Genomic DNA, 14,174 nt, shown 5'->3' on the forward strand with positions numbered 1-14,174 from the left:
CTGCTTCCATATTAACCTCCCTATGCACTCAGGTTCGTCTGTCAATGCTTTCCTCCAATTGTTTCCACCTTTTGAGGTGACCTGTGGCAACTAGGGCTATTTTCAGTCATGTCATCCTTCATGCAAAACTTTCTCCTGAGGGAGGCTCATGTGTCCCCACGCGGTTACCTTTCTCGGTGCTAAGAAAATACTTTATCTCCATTATTATTATTTCTTATCATCTTTTCTGTTTTATGCTGCTTATGATTGCTGTTTTCCAAACATATTCTATATTTTGGATGTCTCATTTTATTATTTCATTCGTAACTTTGTAAACCGCCCTGGGAATAAGTCACCTGACAAACATGTCCTTCATTATTCTGTTCTAAGCACAAAGACCAACCTTTATGCAAAATAAGAAATGGGCATCAAAATAGGACATTGAAATTGCTGCATTAAAAATGAACAGGAGTCTCCCAGGCACTCTGTTTCTAGTTTGCAACAAATTTCACATCAGCATTATTCTGAAAAAGAGCATCAAATCGTGACTCCAGTCTGAAACTGATAAATTAGAATTTACAAATGCATTTGATTGTATTCACTTATGGCTGTATTGGTGGAACAGCACCCCTGGTAAGGTACAAGAGGCTCCCACTATCTGTACTTTCCAGAAACAATGGAAGGTATTTTTATTTTGGCAATCTTTTTCTAGGTTTAAAAACATACAAAATGAACATCTATCTTTAGTTGCTTTGGGTACTGTTTCTATGGTATATTTGTGTGAGGGGTTTTTCAAAATGGTACGGTATATACGGCAAAAGGTATTGCCAAAGACTTCTATTCTCTTGTATAAATTTCAGCTTTGTGTTGAAATGTAGCAGACTGTACCTCTGGTCTCCATGGTCTTTGGAACTCACTGCTCATATTTGTTTGCTCTATGCTTGTGTGTGTTTATGAGTACATCTGTCAGCTGAGGATAATACTTCAGGCATCTGATGAAGTGGGTTCTCATCCACAAAAGCTTATGCCACAATAAATCTGTTCATTGTCACAAGCCTCTTTGTTGTCTCCTCAAAGGAACTCCGGCATTCCTTAAGAGTTCTTTCACTAGAAACCACCTGGCTGTGACATATTAATGTGAAAAAAGGAATACCCACACTTGCAGCAGACACTGTGATGCTAGATGATGCACAGGGAACATCAGTAATTCCTTGTTCATTGAGACAATGCTCTTTTGTTCCGTTTCTTCTGAAGTGTGACAAAGGAAGCATTGAAAAGTGAAATTAAGCACCAGCCTTGGCTTTCTCATCCTCGTAGAAAGCGGTAAGTGGAACAGGGTGTGATGTCGCCATTTTCTATACGCTCCCTTACCGCAACGTGCTTTGTTGCTGCCGTTCATCAAACACAAATGTATTGTTCTCTGCAATGGACCCTTTGTTAAGGATTCCTCATTCAGCTTTGGCCACAAAATCTGAATTGCTCAGAATGGCTGGCACCTGAAATTCAGCAAGTGACATCATAAGCTTTGTGGGATGTGCAAGAGGCATCATGACCCTAGGGAAGCCTGTGATATTCTCAACAGTTCCTAAGCTGCTTCTTTTGGTGGGGCGGGGGGTTGCTTTAATTGTATAGTGTGTGTGCAGCCTGTCAGTAGAGTCTCAAAGCAGTTAAAATAGACGATCCAATCAAAATGCAGTATGACACACAGGTCACCTGACCATGTCACGTGGACATTGTATATGCACCTTGGCTTATGTTGCAGTTCTAAGGGCAATGAAAAGCAAAATGGGTGTGCTAAGCCCAAAGCTTACTTCTGTGGCCTCCTGCATTTATACTTGCTTTTATACAAGCTGTTGGTGAATGTGGGGAAGATAACAAGAAGGAAAAGGCAGTCACGGCAGTACTTTTAATCAGATACCAAAAATGTTCAGTAAATTATGAAAGCAACCAGTTGCTGCTCAAGGAGTACACAGATGTGTGTACTCAGATGGTGTGTGTGCATATGTGTAAATGTCACACACAGAGAACCAGCCTTTAGCAACAGCAGTGATAGAAATGAACATTTGCTTTCATCTTCTAATTTTTCAGACAACAGTCCTGGAAAACCAGAACCTTTCAGCTGATTATTTCTGTGACTACATTTGATTCCACTGCTCTTGGAAAATAGCTCTTGTGCTGTGAAATGGTTGAGAAGAACTTCTTTAGTTTGAAAGTGGCTGTTTAATGATGATTGTGTAATTCAGGCAAGCTATCAGCTCCTTGTGATGACCAGCAAATGCTTTTACAACAATTGTGTATTCTCCCTAAAAGAAAGAAAATGAGTTAATTTGTAATTGTGAAAGGTGCTTATATTGTGCATTCTTAAGTCCCAGCGATTTCATTGGAGCTGAGGGCTAGTTTAGAACTATCTGCTGAAGTTGCCTCAAATTGATATTTCAGGGGATTCCAAAATAGTGAGTCAGTTGTCCAATGCGTCAACAAGCATTTGTATTATTACCGTATTTTTTGCTCTATAAGACTCACTTTTTCCCTCCTAAAAAGTACGGGGAAATGTGTGTGCGTCTTATGAAGCGAATGCAGGCTGCGCAGCTATCACAGAAGCCACAACAGCAAGAGGGATTGCTGCTTTCACTGCGCAGCAATCCCTCTTGCTGTTCTGGCTTCTGAGATTCATAATTTTTTTTTCTTGTTTTCCTCCTCCAAAAACTAGGTGCGTCTTGTGGTCTGGTGCATCTTATAGAGCGAAAAATATGGTACTTACTGGTTTCTGTCTTTTTGAAAAATTTCCCAGAATGTTAGGTAACACAGTATTGACATATCAGAGTATTCATAAAAGTGGTTGCACACAATATAGTCCTTGGCAAGTTAAACCAAGCCCTGTGTGTATTCATCTGCACACGTGACACTCCCAGGAAAGCAAACTGTTCATTCATGTCAATGGAAAGCAGCCTCCATCCTCAAAAGGATGGGCTCGCCAGCAAGCCAACAGTTGTTCCTGTAATCTGAAGCAGAAAGCTATTCAAGAAGTTGGTGCATTCCAACTGCATGCTGTGATCTGTTTGCAAGTCATGGCAAGACATAGTCTAAAATAAACTATAGTTTACTGTGAATAAACCATTGTGCTGGTGCATGCTGATTAATTGTGCTCACTTCCCTCCTCCCTTGGGAATAAACCATGGAGTTATGTGTGACCCCAATCTTAAACAAAACACAAGTTGTAAGCTAAGAACACAGCTTGGTTTCCATTTGTGGTTTATCTGGAGAGGAACAAACCATGAGCACTGCTAAATGTTGTCCAATCACAAAAATAATAGCAGAATTAAATTCCTCACACCCAAAAACATATTTTTAAGACCCCTCACAGAAGAAATTTGCAAAAAATTAAGTTTCACCCCATAAAATGACAGACCCTATACATAACACCAAGTTAGCCACTCCATTCAAGAGAGAGGCTCTCCTGGTGCCTTCATTACATATTTTCTCCCGGACCTTTGACTCTAATGAGTCAAATCTATGGCCTTTTGAACTTGGGGGGCAATATTGTTTTGTTTGTTACTATGCTATTTATTCTTATATTTTTATATTGTAAACCGCCCGGTGATCCTCAGATAAAGGATAGTATAGAAATTTAAATAATAATAATAATAATAATACTTTTGTATTTTCAAGTTTTGATTCATAAAGTACCTCTTCATATGTTGGCTCTTTACCACTGATTCTCACAGTTGTGTTTATTGTCTCTGCAGAAGAACAATAATCAAGAACTTGAGCATGACAAAAACAACATCCCATTATTCTTTCATTTCACTTTTCATTTCACTTTTCATTTGTATACTGCCTTTCTATATACACAATGTGGTTTACAAGCTGGAAAAAAATACAATTATACAGGTACTGTATCTTCACCTTAAGAAGTTTACACATTTCTTCAGTGGGTGGGATTTCTAGAACAAATGTAGAGGGGTAGCATCTAATAGAGGAGCCTCAGAAGTGAGATTTATAGAATGTTGGAAAACTGACAGAAAGTACCACCTTGTTTCAGAACCTAAGTTTTAAGGCCTAAACTGTAACACCTCTACAATTTGGTTTAAGGAACTTAAGTAAATATAAGCTGCACGTTTTCCATCTTGTTTAGAAACCTGTAACATCCACTGAATTTAATATATAAATTTACTGTTTCTTGAAAGAATCCTGTCTCCTGACACATCTTCAGTTTTACCCTTTTTTGGTGTGGGGGGAAAATCTGTTTAACTTCCCTAAGTCTCCCAAGTCCCAGAGTTTCCTTTCAAAAAGCAAAAATAGCCAGTAGTGAGAGGGGCCACGCCTCAACTTTCCAGAGGCCAGTTGCTATGGTATTAATGGCATCCCACATGAACTGAAAATGTGCCCTAGCACAGTGCTGTGGGTGCATGTTTGCTAACATAGAACTACCCTTGTACATAGCAATTAGTGCAATACTGGTTTAGCCCTATGGAAGTCATTGGTGGAAGAGTAAGGCTGAGAGGAGAATCAGTTGAAGGTGGCTACCTGTATGAGGGAGAGGCTGCATTACACTGAATCAAAACATTGACCCCTCTAGCTCAGTACTGCTTACACTCACTGACTGTAGCTCTCCATGGTTTCAGACAGGAGAACCTTCCAGCCATACCTGGAGATGCCAGGAACTGAACATGGGCCCTTCTGTGGGCAAAGCACATGCTCCCTTTCCCCACTTTACCACTGACTATATCATTAGTTTATCCTGGTAGCAAAGACTTAAAAGTCACAACTGTTGTTCTGCTATGATCCGGCTAGATTTAGAAAAGTGTGATGGAGGGGAAAAGTGATGGCCCCATGTAAGACCTACTCTTGTCCCTGTAAGATTTTGCATGTCTTCTGCATGTGTCCCAGTTTTTGGACACACAACTGTCCAAATACCTTTAGCAAATAAACAAACAAACAAACAATCAGGGGACTTAGAAAAGCCTGTGCAGGATTTCAAGCTAAGAGCAAATGCAGACCCTATATGTCAGCTAAAGGTGCCATAATGTACTCTTACCTCCCTTCAGAGCTCCACAAAATGTATAGCCATCATCCACACCTTCGCAAAGGGTACCTTTCCATTTTACGGCTTCAAACCCTTTAGACCATATGTTTATATGTGCTCTCAAAATGGTTAAATCAGCCCCTATAAAAATTAACACAATAAAGCATGTTACATGGCAACAATTTCAGTTACAATCTTGACAACATTCAATGGCTTTCTCAGGGAAGGCAAAAATACACTTGTGATCTAGAACACTTTCTGAGCTCATTCAAATCCAAAGGAATTTTTACAATGTATTTTGTGTAATAATCTAGATGAATGAGACATGAATTGTAGACTATTATCCTCATACTTCCACCTCTTCACACACAGAGATTGGAACAGATAAAAGCTTCATTCTCCCATTGTGTAATTGTTTCCCATATTCCCTTTTCAGTAGCAAATGCAGGATTGAAAATTCACAAAGGATACCTGGCTCTCAGAAGCATTAGCATATATAAAATGTCCAGAAAACAACAAAAGGTTGCTTTGCTTGCAGTATTACAGAGAACCTCTAAACGAACAAACAAAATAAGAATACATCCAGGGTAAATTATGTGAAATCTATGGACAAACCAATGGAAGTGGGATTGGCTCATGCCAAATGTCTCTCCTTCCCACCTCCACATGATGATAAAATCTTCTCTAAAAGCCTAAAGACAAAATGGCTTCATTTGTGAGTTGATTTTCAACATCTGCTTTCTGTCCTTGAGCAGCTGTCATAAACTTCTTCTTCTGTCCAAGTTTTAACAACATCCCTTCTGGAGTTCTATGGAATAGGTTGTATCACTAGTACAAGGCAGGGCACGTGATTTTCACTAATACACCCTGCCTCACCTTAGCACCCCTTCCCAAAAAGCGCTCTGGAGATCGGGAGATACACCCCTCCCAAGCAGTATGGGATATGGCAATCAGATCCCCACCCCACCTCCCTGGAGAAACCTCCCATAAGCACAAAGCCACCAGTTAATACAGCCCAGCAATGAATAAAACTTTCAGGTTGAAGTGCGTCTCGTATTAATGTAAAGCAATGAGCTTGGTGTTACTTGAAATAGGAATATATCTTACTTGGAATCCAGATAAGAGTTCCCTGCCATTTTCTATTACCCTTTAGTGTACACGGCTCTACTGTAAAGAAGAAGTCTTTTGTTGGAAGGCCTCTACCTGCGTAACAAATAAAGTTTAATAATGTTGCAAATCTCATTACAAAATGGCACAAACCTTTGAACTTCCTTATTAGAGCCGCTGCTGAAATGCAAAATGCAACACACTTCCCCTTTGAAGTTAATATTGTTGCATGTCACCCAAATCTCTGAGAGGTGTGAGATTCGTATTTCCTTTGGAATGAAAGACAGCCAAGTCTGTGGTGTGAGTGTGTGTGTGTGTGTGTGTGTGTAGATATAGATATCTCTCACATATATACAACTGAGACTATGATGGAGGGGTTCGCAGCATTAACACTCCAAAACGGTCAAATCAAAGCACATAAAGTTTTCCAAAATCATGTGATAAGAGGAAGCCTGTACAGTGTTTTCCCTGAGGGAAGTGTTTTTGTTTGTTTTGGAAAATGTCTGCTGTATATTCAAAATCTAAAAAACAAACTAACAAACAAACAATAAAATAAGTTTTGATTTTTTAAAAAAAAACACTCCAAAAGGGTCTTGCTTTTCCCATCGCAGCAGCCTTTGATTCAAACAGAAATCAAGCATTGCTCTGTCTCTCTGGCTTTTCATCCTGATCACTCTGGAGTACAGTACTACAAACACCCACGTTGCATTGTGCTACTTTATCCATTGATCTGTGGTGATGCACTTGGAAATACAGTAAAGCCACACGTTTATGGTTATCCACATAAATATTTTTAAATACACCTTTAGCTAACCACCTGCACTTTCTAAACAATGAGCGCTCACACCTTCCTTTGTGGGTGCCCTTTGCGGGACCGTGCACAGCAGCTTGGTCACATGGGATCCACCAGCTGTTTATGCTGGCCTCCCTCCCTGTGCTAGTCATTGGAGGGTCCCGCCTAACCTCAGCCAATCAGCACCACAGGGAGGTGGGGCCAGTTGCTTAAATAGGAGGCAGAGTCAGCAGCAACCACAGAATCCTTTAATCTATCTTACCTTAATGGTGGGGGGGGCATGAAGTGATGATTCACAACCTCCCCCCCAGGGCAGCAATTCCAGGGTCCCCTCTTAAAGGGGTTTGTATATGGGAGTCACTGGCCATACACTGAAAGGTTGTCAAGTGAACTCCCCTGCATTGCAGGGATATGGGGTGGGCTGCCAGCATACAGAAGCGTCTTGCTGTGCACCCTCCCATATCCCATTCATCCTGAGGAGCCCCAGTTCCCCCAACTGGTGGGGCTGGGAGAGATACACGCCCAATGCCTAAACCAAGGTCTTCCTCCATCTGAAAGGTTTAATAAAGTTGTGGACAATTTTTATTCCATAACACTTTGTCACGAGTTATTATTCCTTTGGGCCCGGGGGTCTCCACCTGGACACACAATAGCATGATATCTTCATCAAGGCCAAGTGAAAGTCATAAAATAATGAGCAATCTTTTGAATTGCACAGCACTCTTCCTTGGATGGAAAGTACCGTAAGTAATAAAGAGAAGCAAGAAGAAGAGGAAGAAGTTTTCGGGAGAGAGCTTGGCAGAGGCCCAATGATAATATGTTACAGAGTGTTAAGATGGGGAATGAGGAAGCTGTCTACAGGCTCACAGAGGGACGAACAAACTGGATGAGGCACCAGCATCTCAGATCTGTGTGAAGTGTTAGAAATGGCAGCCACCTCGGGGGAGGCCGACCCAGATCAGCACTGACATGCAGGAGGAGGGGTGTAAACCTTTTTACACATACACACTTTCCCCTGTGAAAATTGCTTCCCTTAAACTGTTGCTTGTCACATTAGCATGCACACATATCTTTTTCTGTAATATAACAAATAACAGTGTGTGTGAGACTTCTGTTGGGGGGACATGGAGGCAGGTAGAAAGAGTTATGCACATATCCTGGCCTGGTCACATTCAAATCACATCCCTACCCCCCCCCCCAGAACTGCTATTTGCAAATGTTTAAAGAGACGTGAGATGCATGAAAACAACTGAATTTGGCCCACAGCTAGTATGTGCCAAGTGTGAAATATCTCCGATAGCACCAAAGTATATTAGGACCGAGAAGCAATGGCTGATCTCCCTTGAAAACTATAAAAGCCAGCAATTATTCGTGTTGTTCTCCAGCGTTATTTGCAACACACTCTTTTTTTTTTGTCTTATTTAAAGAAATGGAAATTGGAGACAGAAATTAACGAGTGCAATCCTAATGAAAACACCTGGAGCTTTAATCAGAGGAAAGTGGGAAGAGATCCTAATTATTTCACAAACACTATTGGAAATGAGAACCATCTGATACTTTACTTACTGCAGTTGGAATATAAAATGTCTACGTCGTCTGAACTGCAAAGCAGGTGTCTGTCTTCTGCCACAGTAAATCCACAAACGGAGAGAATCATAACAAGCAGGAACATGTTTCTATGTCTGTAAACCATTTCGAGAGCAGGTCACATAGAAGGATACAAGACGGTATTGCATCATTTTTACTTAAGAGGAAGAAAGTTACGCTTAGTCACCCACCCTCAGACATGTGATTTCAGGGGCTTTTTCCCTCTTGTCGCTTCTAATTATGCTTCTACAGAAGGTGCGCTACAAATGCTTGAAAGCCTTTCCCAGTTGCTTAAGAAGAATAATTTTGCCTGATTATCTATACCTAACCCAGTTTGGACAAAACTACATTTCAAGAAGTGAATTCTAAAAAGGCAAGAGAGAAAACTATTGAACCAACGTGTTTGTCTCACAATATCAAATGAGGAAGTTGCTCATGATCATCTGAGCTCATGATGGTACCAGGGTGGTCATGCATAACCCTGATTTCAATGCCTGCAAAGGCTTTGGGGATGCACATATTGCTTCCCCTCCCATCTGTGCCTATCCTGTAGCTTGTGGTTACCCAGACCTCGCTGCTGGTTGTGAAGGGGCCCCCATGACTGCTCAAGCTTCAGGGCCCCAAAAATGGAGGTCTGCTACTGGGATACATGGAATTCCCTAATACGCATTAATTGGCATAACTACACTATGACCTTATAAGAGATCCCAGGAAACTAGTTATCCGAGTAGACACTGGTGCCCACCAGAAAGACCCCCCTATAAGTCTATGACACATTCCTGTCATGAGTTTCATCCCATCAGGTTTCAGTAATCAGGTTTCATATTTGCCATCCGGCATTTACAGCTCCAATTCATCTTGCTTGTTTCCCATACTCTGTGCATTAGAATACAGACAACCATGAGTCATTCCCTCCCGCTACTTCCTTCTTGCAGTTTCCTGCCCTTTAGCAGGTCTCTGTAGCAGGTCAGTTAGTAAGAGATCTATGGCCATTCCTGGACAGAGATAGCTTGGCCGTTGTGGCAACCTCAAGATGGTATTCCTTCAATGTGCTCAATGTAGGGCTTCCTCCAGGCTTACTTTAGAAGTTGCAGCTGGAGTGCAGCAGCTAGGTTGTTGACTGGAACATCCCATCAACTGTCAAGGGCATTTCCCAGCCAAAGGAATGCACAGGCAGATAGTTAACTCTTTAGTGCCAAAGATAATATAGTCGCTTCTACAGCTCTGGATTCCTACACACACCAGTTCTAGCATCTAGGCAGCTGTTCCCAGGTCTGCACTCTATGCAAGAGACCACTCCCCCTCCACCAGTTTATATACCTTCCCCCAAAGGCCTATGTACACACAGCTGCAGTCTGTGCCTTTGTGGCAACTTCCTCTATTCATCCCTTTTCAATCATTTCCTGGTTCTGAGAGACAGTGGTGCAGGAGAAGCACCTGGCCCTTCACTTGTCTGACCTGCCTCTTCCTGTTCTAGAAGCTGCCCCTGCCTCTGGCCTCCTAGCTGATCCAGTTTCCCACAAATCACATCCCTCCTTCCCCCGGTGCACACTCGTCAGTGTAATGCCACTCCCTGACACCAACACTATGTAACACCTCTACTGAGGGAGATTTACTGGCTGTCAGTATGGTACCAACCAGTGTTTAAGATTTTGATTTTAGGTATTTTCAGACCTAAGCAACTTGGGACCAAATTATCCAAGGAACCACCTTGTCCCATATAACCCTGCCCAGCAACTGCACTGCTCACAAGGGCCACTGCCGAGAGTATTGCATGCCCCAGGGGTGCTTAGTTTGTACTAGAAAACTGGGCTTTCAGTGCTGCGGCTCAAACTCTCTGAAATCAGTTACTTGAAGTTAGACAAGCACCTAGCATCTTGATACTTAGGTAGCTGCTGAATAAATTTAAGACTTTTCCTAATTTGCGACCCCATAAATTTATGGATTATTAACCGTAATATTGTAAAAACAGTTGGATTTTTAGCATATTCAGTACACTTATTTGTATTTTATTACATACCACATCAGTAACATTTGGCTGCATTTTATAATTCTACAAAATAAAATGAAAAATATTATGTTAATAGTTCCACTTCTTGGAATTATTATACAGCTGCCTGTAATGCTTGTTTATGTCAGGAGTCTTTAAAGATGTGGCTATTTTCAAAGGCCTCACCAATGCTACAGTTATGAGTCCCTCTAGTGGTTTATATAGGAAGAGACATCTTAGCAAACACTTGTGCATTCCTTGATACAGTAGTCTTTTCAGGATATTCAATTCTTAACATTTGAGACCAAAGAGGTTTTCAGGTACACCAAAATCTTAACCCTTTCTTAACCATGCACTCTCCCAGCAATTTAAGAACTGTTCCATCTGGACAGGAAGCTATAGTTAATGACTTTCCAAACAAGCCAGGATTCAGAACCATTAACTGCCGTTCCTGTTACATCAGAAATGGAAAACCACGGTTAATGCGGCTTCCTGATTTGTTTCCCTGCTTGAATAAAGGGTAAAAGAGCTGCGTGAGGTTGTAAGGAGTTCATGCATATGTTGGCTTAATTTGATTTTCCAAAGATGACCAAAAAACTCTTTTGTATGATTAAAAGCAAACCTTAATCTAATCAAATATTGACCAAACATCATCCTGTTTATGTAAATTCCTTTTGTAACCAACTCCAGTTTTATTCATTTTAATCAGTGTTCCTTTTACTGAACAAACTTAATGAAAAAACTGCTCTGGGATTTTGTATCCTGGATTCTAGAAAAGAATTCTGAACAGTCTGCACGTATACACACATTTTATTCAGAAACATCTATTTCCCTTCGCTGGATTCTTTTGATTCTTCAAAGTCAAACGTGAAGGGCTTGTCATAACCCATAAGGTGATTATAGTCTTGAGGATATTGAAAAAGCATAGGGTTAACAAGCATTGATTTCGTTTTAGCATAAAATGTTGTGAACATCTTGCTGATGTCGGGAACCTTCACATCCTTTTGATGGAACACAGTTTTCTTTTCCGCCAAAATAGCATTATACGTAATAGCTGTGTACGTGTCTGTTTCAGGCTTGTGGTACAGGCGAATGATGTAGCCCTTGGTAATCAAATGCAGAGTAACTGGAGTTACAAATGTAAAGAATCCTATAACACTGTAAAACATAACTTGCAAGGGAAGGTTGTCGACAGGCACACCAGTTTTGTAGAAGATAATAGGTATCATGCTAAGACTAAACATGCTGGTGGAGTAAGAGAAGAACTTCACGCCTGCAAGAGAAAGACAAATTAATATTTAGAGACTGGAAATAGCTTGTGAGCCCATACATTCCCACCATGCCTTAGCATCCTTAGAAGGGCAGCGGTTACCATGTTAGACACTCCCCCCCCCAAAAAAATCATATGACTGTTGTTTAATCCTCACAAAGCTACAATTCCCAGCACCCGTAACAAACTACAGTTCTTATGATTTTGGGGGAGGAGAGCAGAATGTGCTTTAAATGTATTGTGTATATGTTTAAGGAAGTTTTAAACGTTTGATGTTTTATCATGTTTTTAATATTCTGTTGGGAGCCACCCAGAGTGGCTGGGGAAAACCAGCCAGATGGGCAAGGTGTGTGTGTGTGTATTATTATTATTATTATTATGCAGCCCTGGGCTACAGAGAGTGACAAATTGCCACTAGGCATATCAAAGACCAGGAGAAGCAGTGCTGTGGTCTCTTCCAACTCTATGATTCTATGAAGTTCACTTGGCAAATCCCGACTTAAGTCCTTCACACAAGTTTCTGGTGGACAGAGGTCCCAATTCCCAGTGAAAAGTAATTTTAAATACTTCAGAGTGTTCAGAACCAAAGCATAACAAGACACCTAACCCTAATATACTCACCTAGCACTGCCTTTGCCAAATTTCCACGATAAACTAATCTGCCATGTTCAGAATCTTCATGCAGGGAGGATGTGCTGAAGCAGCGAAGAGGCTGCACGTGGAGAGATGGAACCTACAGCAAAAACAGATAAACATGTATTTTGAGTTTCAGATTGTTATATCTACATGCACTAAATCATATGGCTCTTGGCTAACAGTGCATCTGATGAGTAAACTATCCACCGCCTGTAACCTGACCCCCTTCAGAATTAAAGCAAGCGCTCCCGGGACGCTACCACTAGAAAAAGAAGTGCTCCACGCGGCAGCACCTGCTCGCTCCCCACGATCGCGGAGAGAGATCCCGGGGCTCCATGCCACCCGAGTCGCGGCCTGCATAGGGCAGCCACGGAGCGCTGGCCCGGCTCCAGGGCTCCAAGATGCTTCTCGGTAAGCAGGAGCGCGTGACATCTCCCGGCGCCCCGCAGCCACAGTCGGAGGCTGGGCGCGCGAAGGCGAACCCCAGCCCGGAGCAGCATCTCCTGCACCCCACGTCCTTCTCTGCTTAAGGCGGATCCAGGGCAAGCAGAGCCGGCGCCGCCGCCTCGGTCCTTCCCCTTCCGGTGCAGCTTGGCCGGGAAGGAGGGGCTGGGAGCCTGTTCGCCTTTGCTCGCTTCTCACACGTGGATTTTAAGACAGGCATTCGCTAGGAAAGCGGAGTCTTTCGGTTACAAACCTGCCTGGAATTCTGGCCATTTAGGTGGTAAATCGGGGTCTGTTAGTACATCTGCAGCAAGGATTCTTTCGGACAGCAGCAGCAACAACACCCCCGCTCCCGACCTAATTTGTACTAAAGAAAGTTTGGGTTTATTGGGTGAAAAGGCTGTGAGCTCCCATCACTTTTGGTTTTGGACTCAGGATTCTTTTTGTTTTTTTGGGAACCAGAATCCAGTTCTAGTCTACAAAACAAAAGATCCTGCAAGCCTGAAGTCCGCCCGACCCTGCTTAATATCACAGAATAGAAATGATATTCTGATTTCTAGTCTTTAAAGGCCTTGCTGTTTCCGGAGAGTAAGCACTATAAGGCACAATGGGGCTCAGTTGCGAGAAACTTTATTAATTAGATTTCTATCCCACCTTCCCACCAAGTGTGCTTTGGTCAGTGAAATGCACATTTATAGAGAACAAGAGGCCACAAGCACATGGACTTGCACTGTTTTTAGAAAAGCATTCTGCATGGGTTCCAAAGTTCCCTATCATGTTTTCAGTTCTTAGGTCAAAGTAGTTTTATTCCACAACAGGGCTGTAGCTCAAATAAAGCCACAGGGCCATTTTATCTATGGTCTTGTATTGGGAAATGCTCTGCCCAGGTTGGCATAAATAACCAAGTTTAATAATAATAATAATAATTTATTTATACCCCACCCATCTGGCTGGGTTTCCCCAGCCACTCTGGGCGGCTCCCAACACAATATTAAAAACACAAAGATCAAACATTAAAAACTTCCCTAAACTTTCAGATGCTGCTTTCAGATGTGGCACACGTCATTTGAAACAGACACCAGGTAGTACAAACATGATTTGAGGTGGCCTAAGACTTTTTCAAAAGAGCACAGTGGCATTTAAATACAAAGTTGTTTATTTGTAGACAAGTCAGTTGTTTCCAGGAATAACATGCTTGAGCGATTTGGCTGGTCATGTTGCTTGGCAATAGTGTTGTGTTCACTGCAGCATAAATGTGTGATTTTTGATGGCCCAATATTTATGGTGGGATGGATAGATACTGAAATCTCATTTCCTTAATTATATTCCCCAAACAGCAAAA

The 14,174-nt window shown here is 41.8% G+C and overlaps 2 protein-coding genes across 4 annotated transcripts; both read right to left on the bottom strand.

The window, feature by feature from the left end:
- Positions 1-1,871: 1,871 nt before the first annotated feature.
- LY96 (lymphocyte antigen 96) lies at positions 1,872-9,495 on the bottom strand. 3 transcript variants are annotated; one of them, XM_081919897.1, is made up of 6 exons: positions 9,057-9,482; positions 8,472-8,587; positions 6,113-6,208; positions 5,018-5,146; positions 3,667-3,719; positions 1,872-2,282 (listed from the first exon to the last, which is right to left on the bottom strand). In XM_081919897.1, exons 1-6 carry the CDS (start codon positions 9,089-9,091, stop codon positions 2,181-2,183), a joined length of 531 nt encoding a protein of 176 aa, XP_081776023.1. In that variant the 5' UTR covers positions 9,092-9,482; the 3' UTR covers positions 1,872-2,180. The 3 variants fall into 3 exon arrangements, with proteins under 3 accessions (XP_081776023.1, XP_081776025.1, XP_081776024.1); XM_081919899.1 differs by lacking the exon at positions 3,667-3,719 and having other exon boundaries at positions 9,057-9,495; XM_081919898.1 differs by lacking the exon at positions 9,057-9,482 and having other exon boundaries at positions 8,472-8,650.
- Positions 9,496-11,150: 1,655 nt separating this feature from the next.
- TMEM70 (transmembrane protein 70) lies at positions 11,151-12,970 on the bottom strand. The gene is made up of 3 exons (XM_081919921.1): positions 12,682-12,970; positions 12,374-12,485; positions 11,151-11,755 (listed from the first exon to the last, which is right to left on the bottom strand). The coding sequence occupies exons 1-3, from the start codon at positions 12,886-12,888 to the stop codon at positions 11,307-11,309; spliced, it is 768 nt and encodes a 255-aa protein (XP_081776047.1). The 5' UTR covers positions 12,889-12,970; the 3' UTR covers positions 11,151-11,306.
- Between the last annotated feature and the right edge of the window lie 1,204 nt (positions 12,971-14,174).

Source organism: Podarcis melisellensis (genome assembly GCF_964234715.1).
Source record: "Podarcis melisellensis genome assembly, chromosome: 7".
Lineage (NCBI taxonomy): Eukaryota > Metazoa > Chordata > Lepidosauria > Squamata > Lacertidae > Podarcis > Podarcis melisellensis.

What these genes read in the sequence shown, in the direction of transcription:
- TMEM70 (XM_081919921.1), bottom strand. Translation starts at nt 12,888, where the DNA reads ATGCTGCTCCGGGCTGGGGTTCGCCTTCGCGCGCCCAGCCTCCGACTG. An exon ending in CGATCGTGGGGAGCGAGCAG is followed by an intron (nt 12,486 to 12,681) that starts GTGCTGCCGCGT and finishes TTTTTGCTGTAG; the next exon opens with GTTCCATCTCTCCACGTGCA. An exon ending in TTTGGCAAAGGCAGTGCTAG is followed by an intron (nt 11,756 to 12,373) that starts GTGAGTATATTA and finishes TTTCTCTTGCAG; the next exon opens with GCGTGAAGTTCTTCTCTTAC.
- LY96 (XM_081919897.1), bottom strand. Translation starts at nt 9,091, where the DNA reads ATGGGGGCCCCTTCACAACCAGCAGCGAGGTCTGG. An exon ending in CAACCAGCAGCGAGGTCTGG is followed by an intron (nt 8,588 to 9,056) that starts GTAACCACAAGC and finishes AATGGTTTACAG; the next exon opens with ACATAGAAACATGTTCCTGC. An exon ending in AACTCTTATCTGGATTCCAA is followed by an intron (nt 5,147 to 6,112) that starts GTAAGATATATT and finishes TAATTTTTATAG; the next exon opens with GGGCTGATTTAACCATTTTG.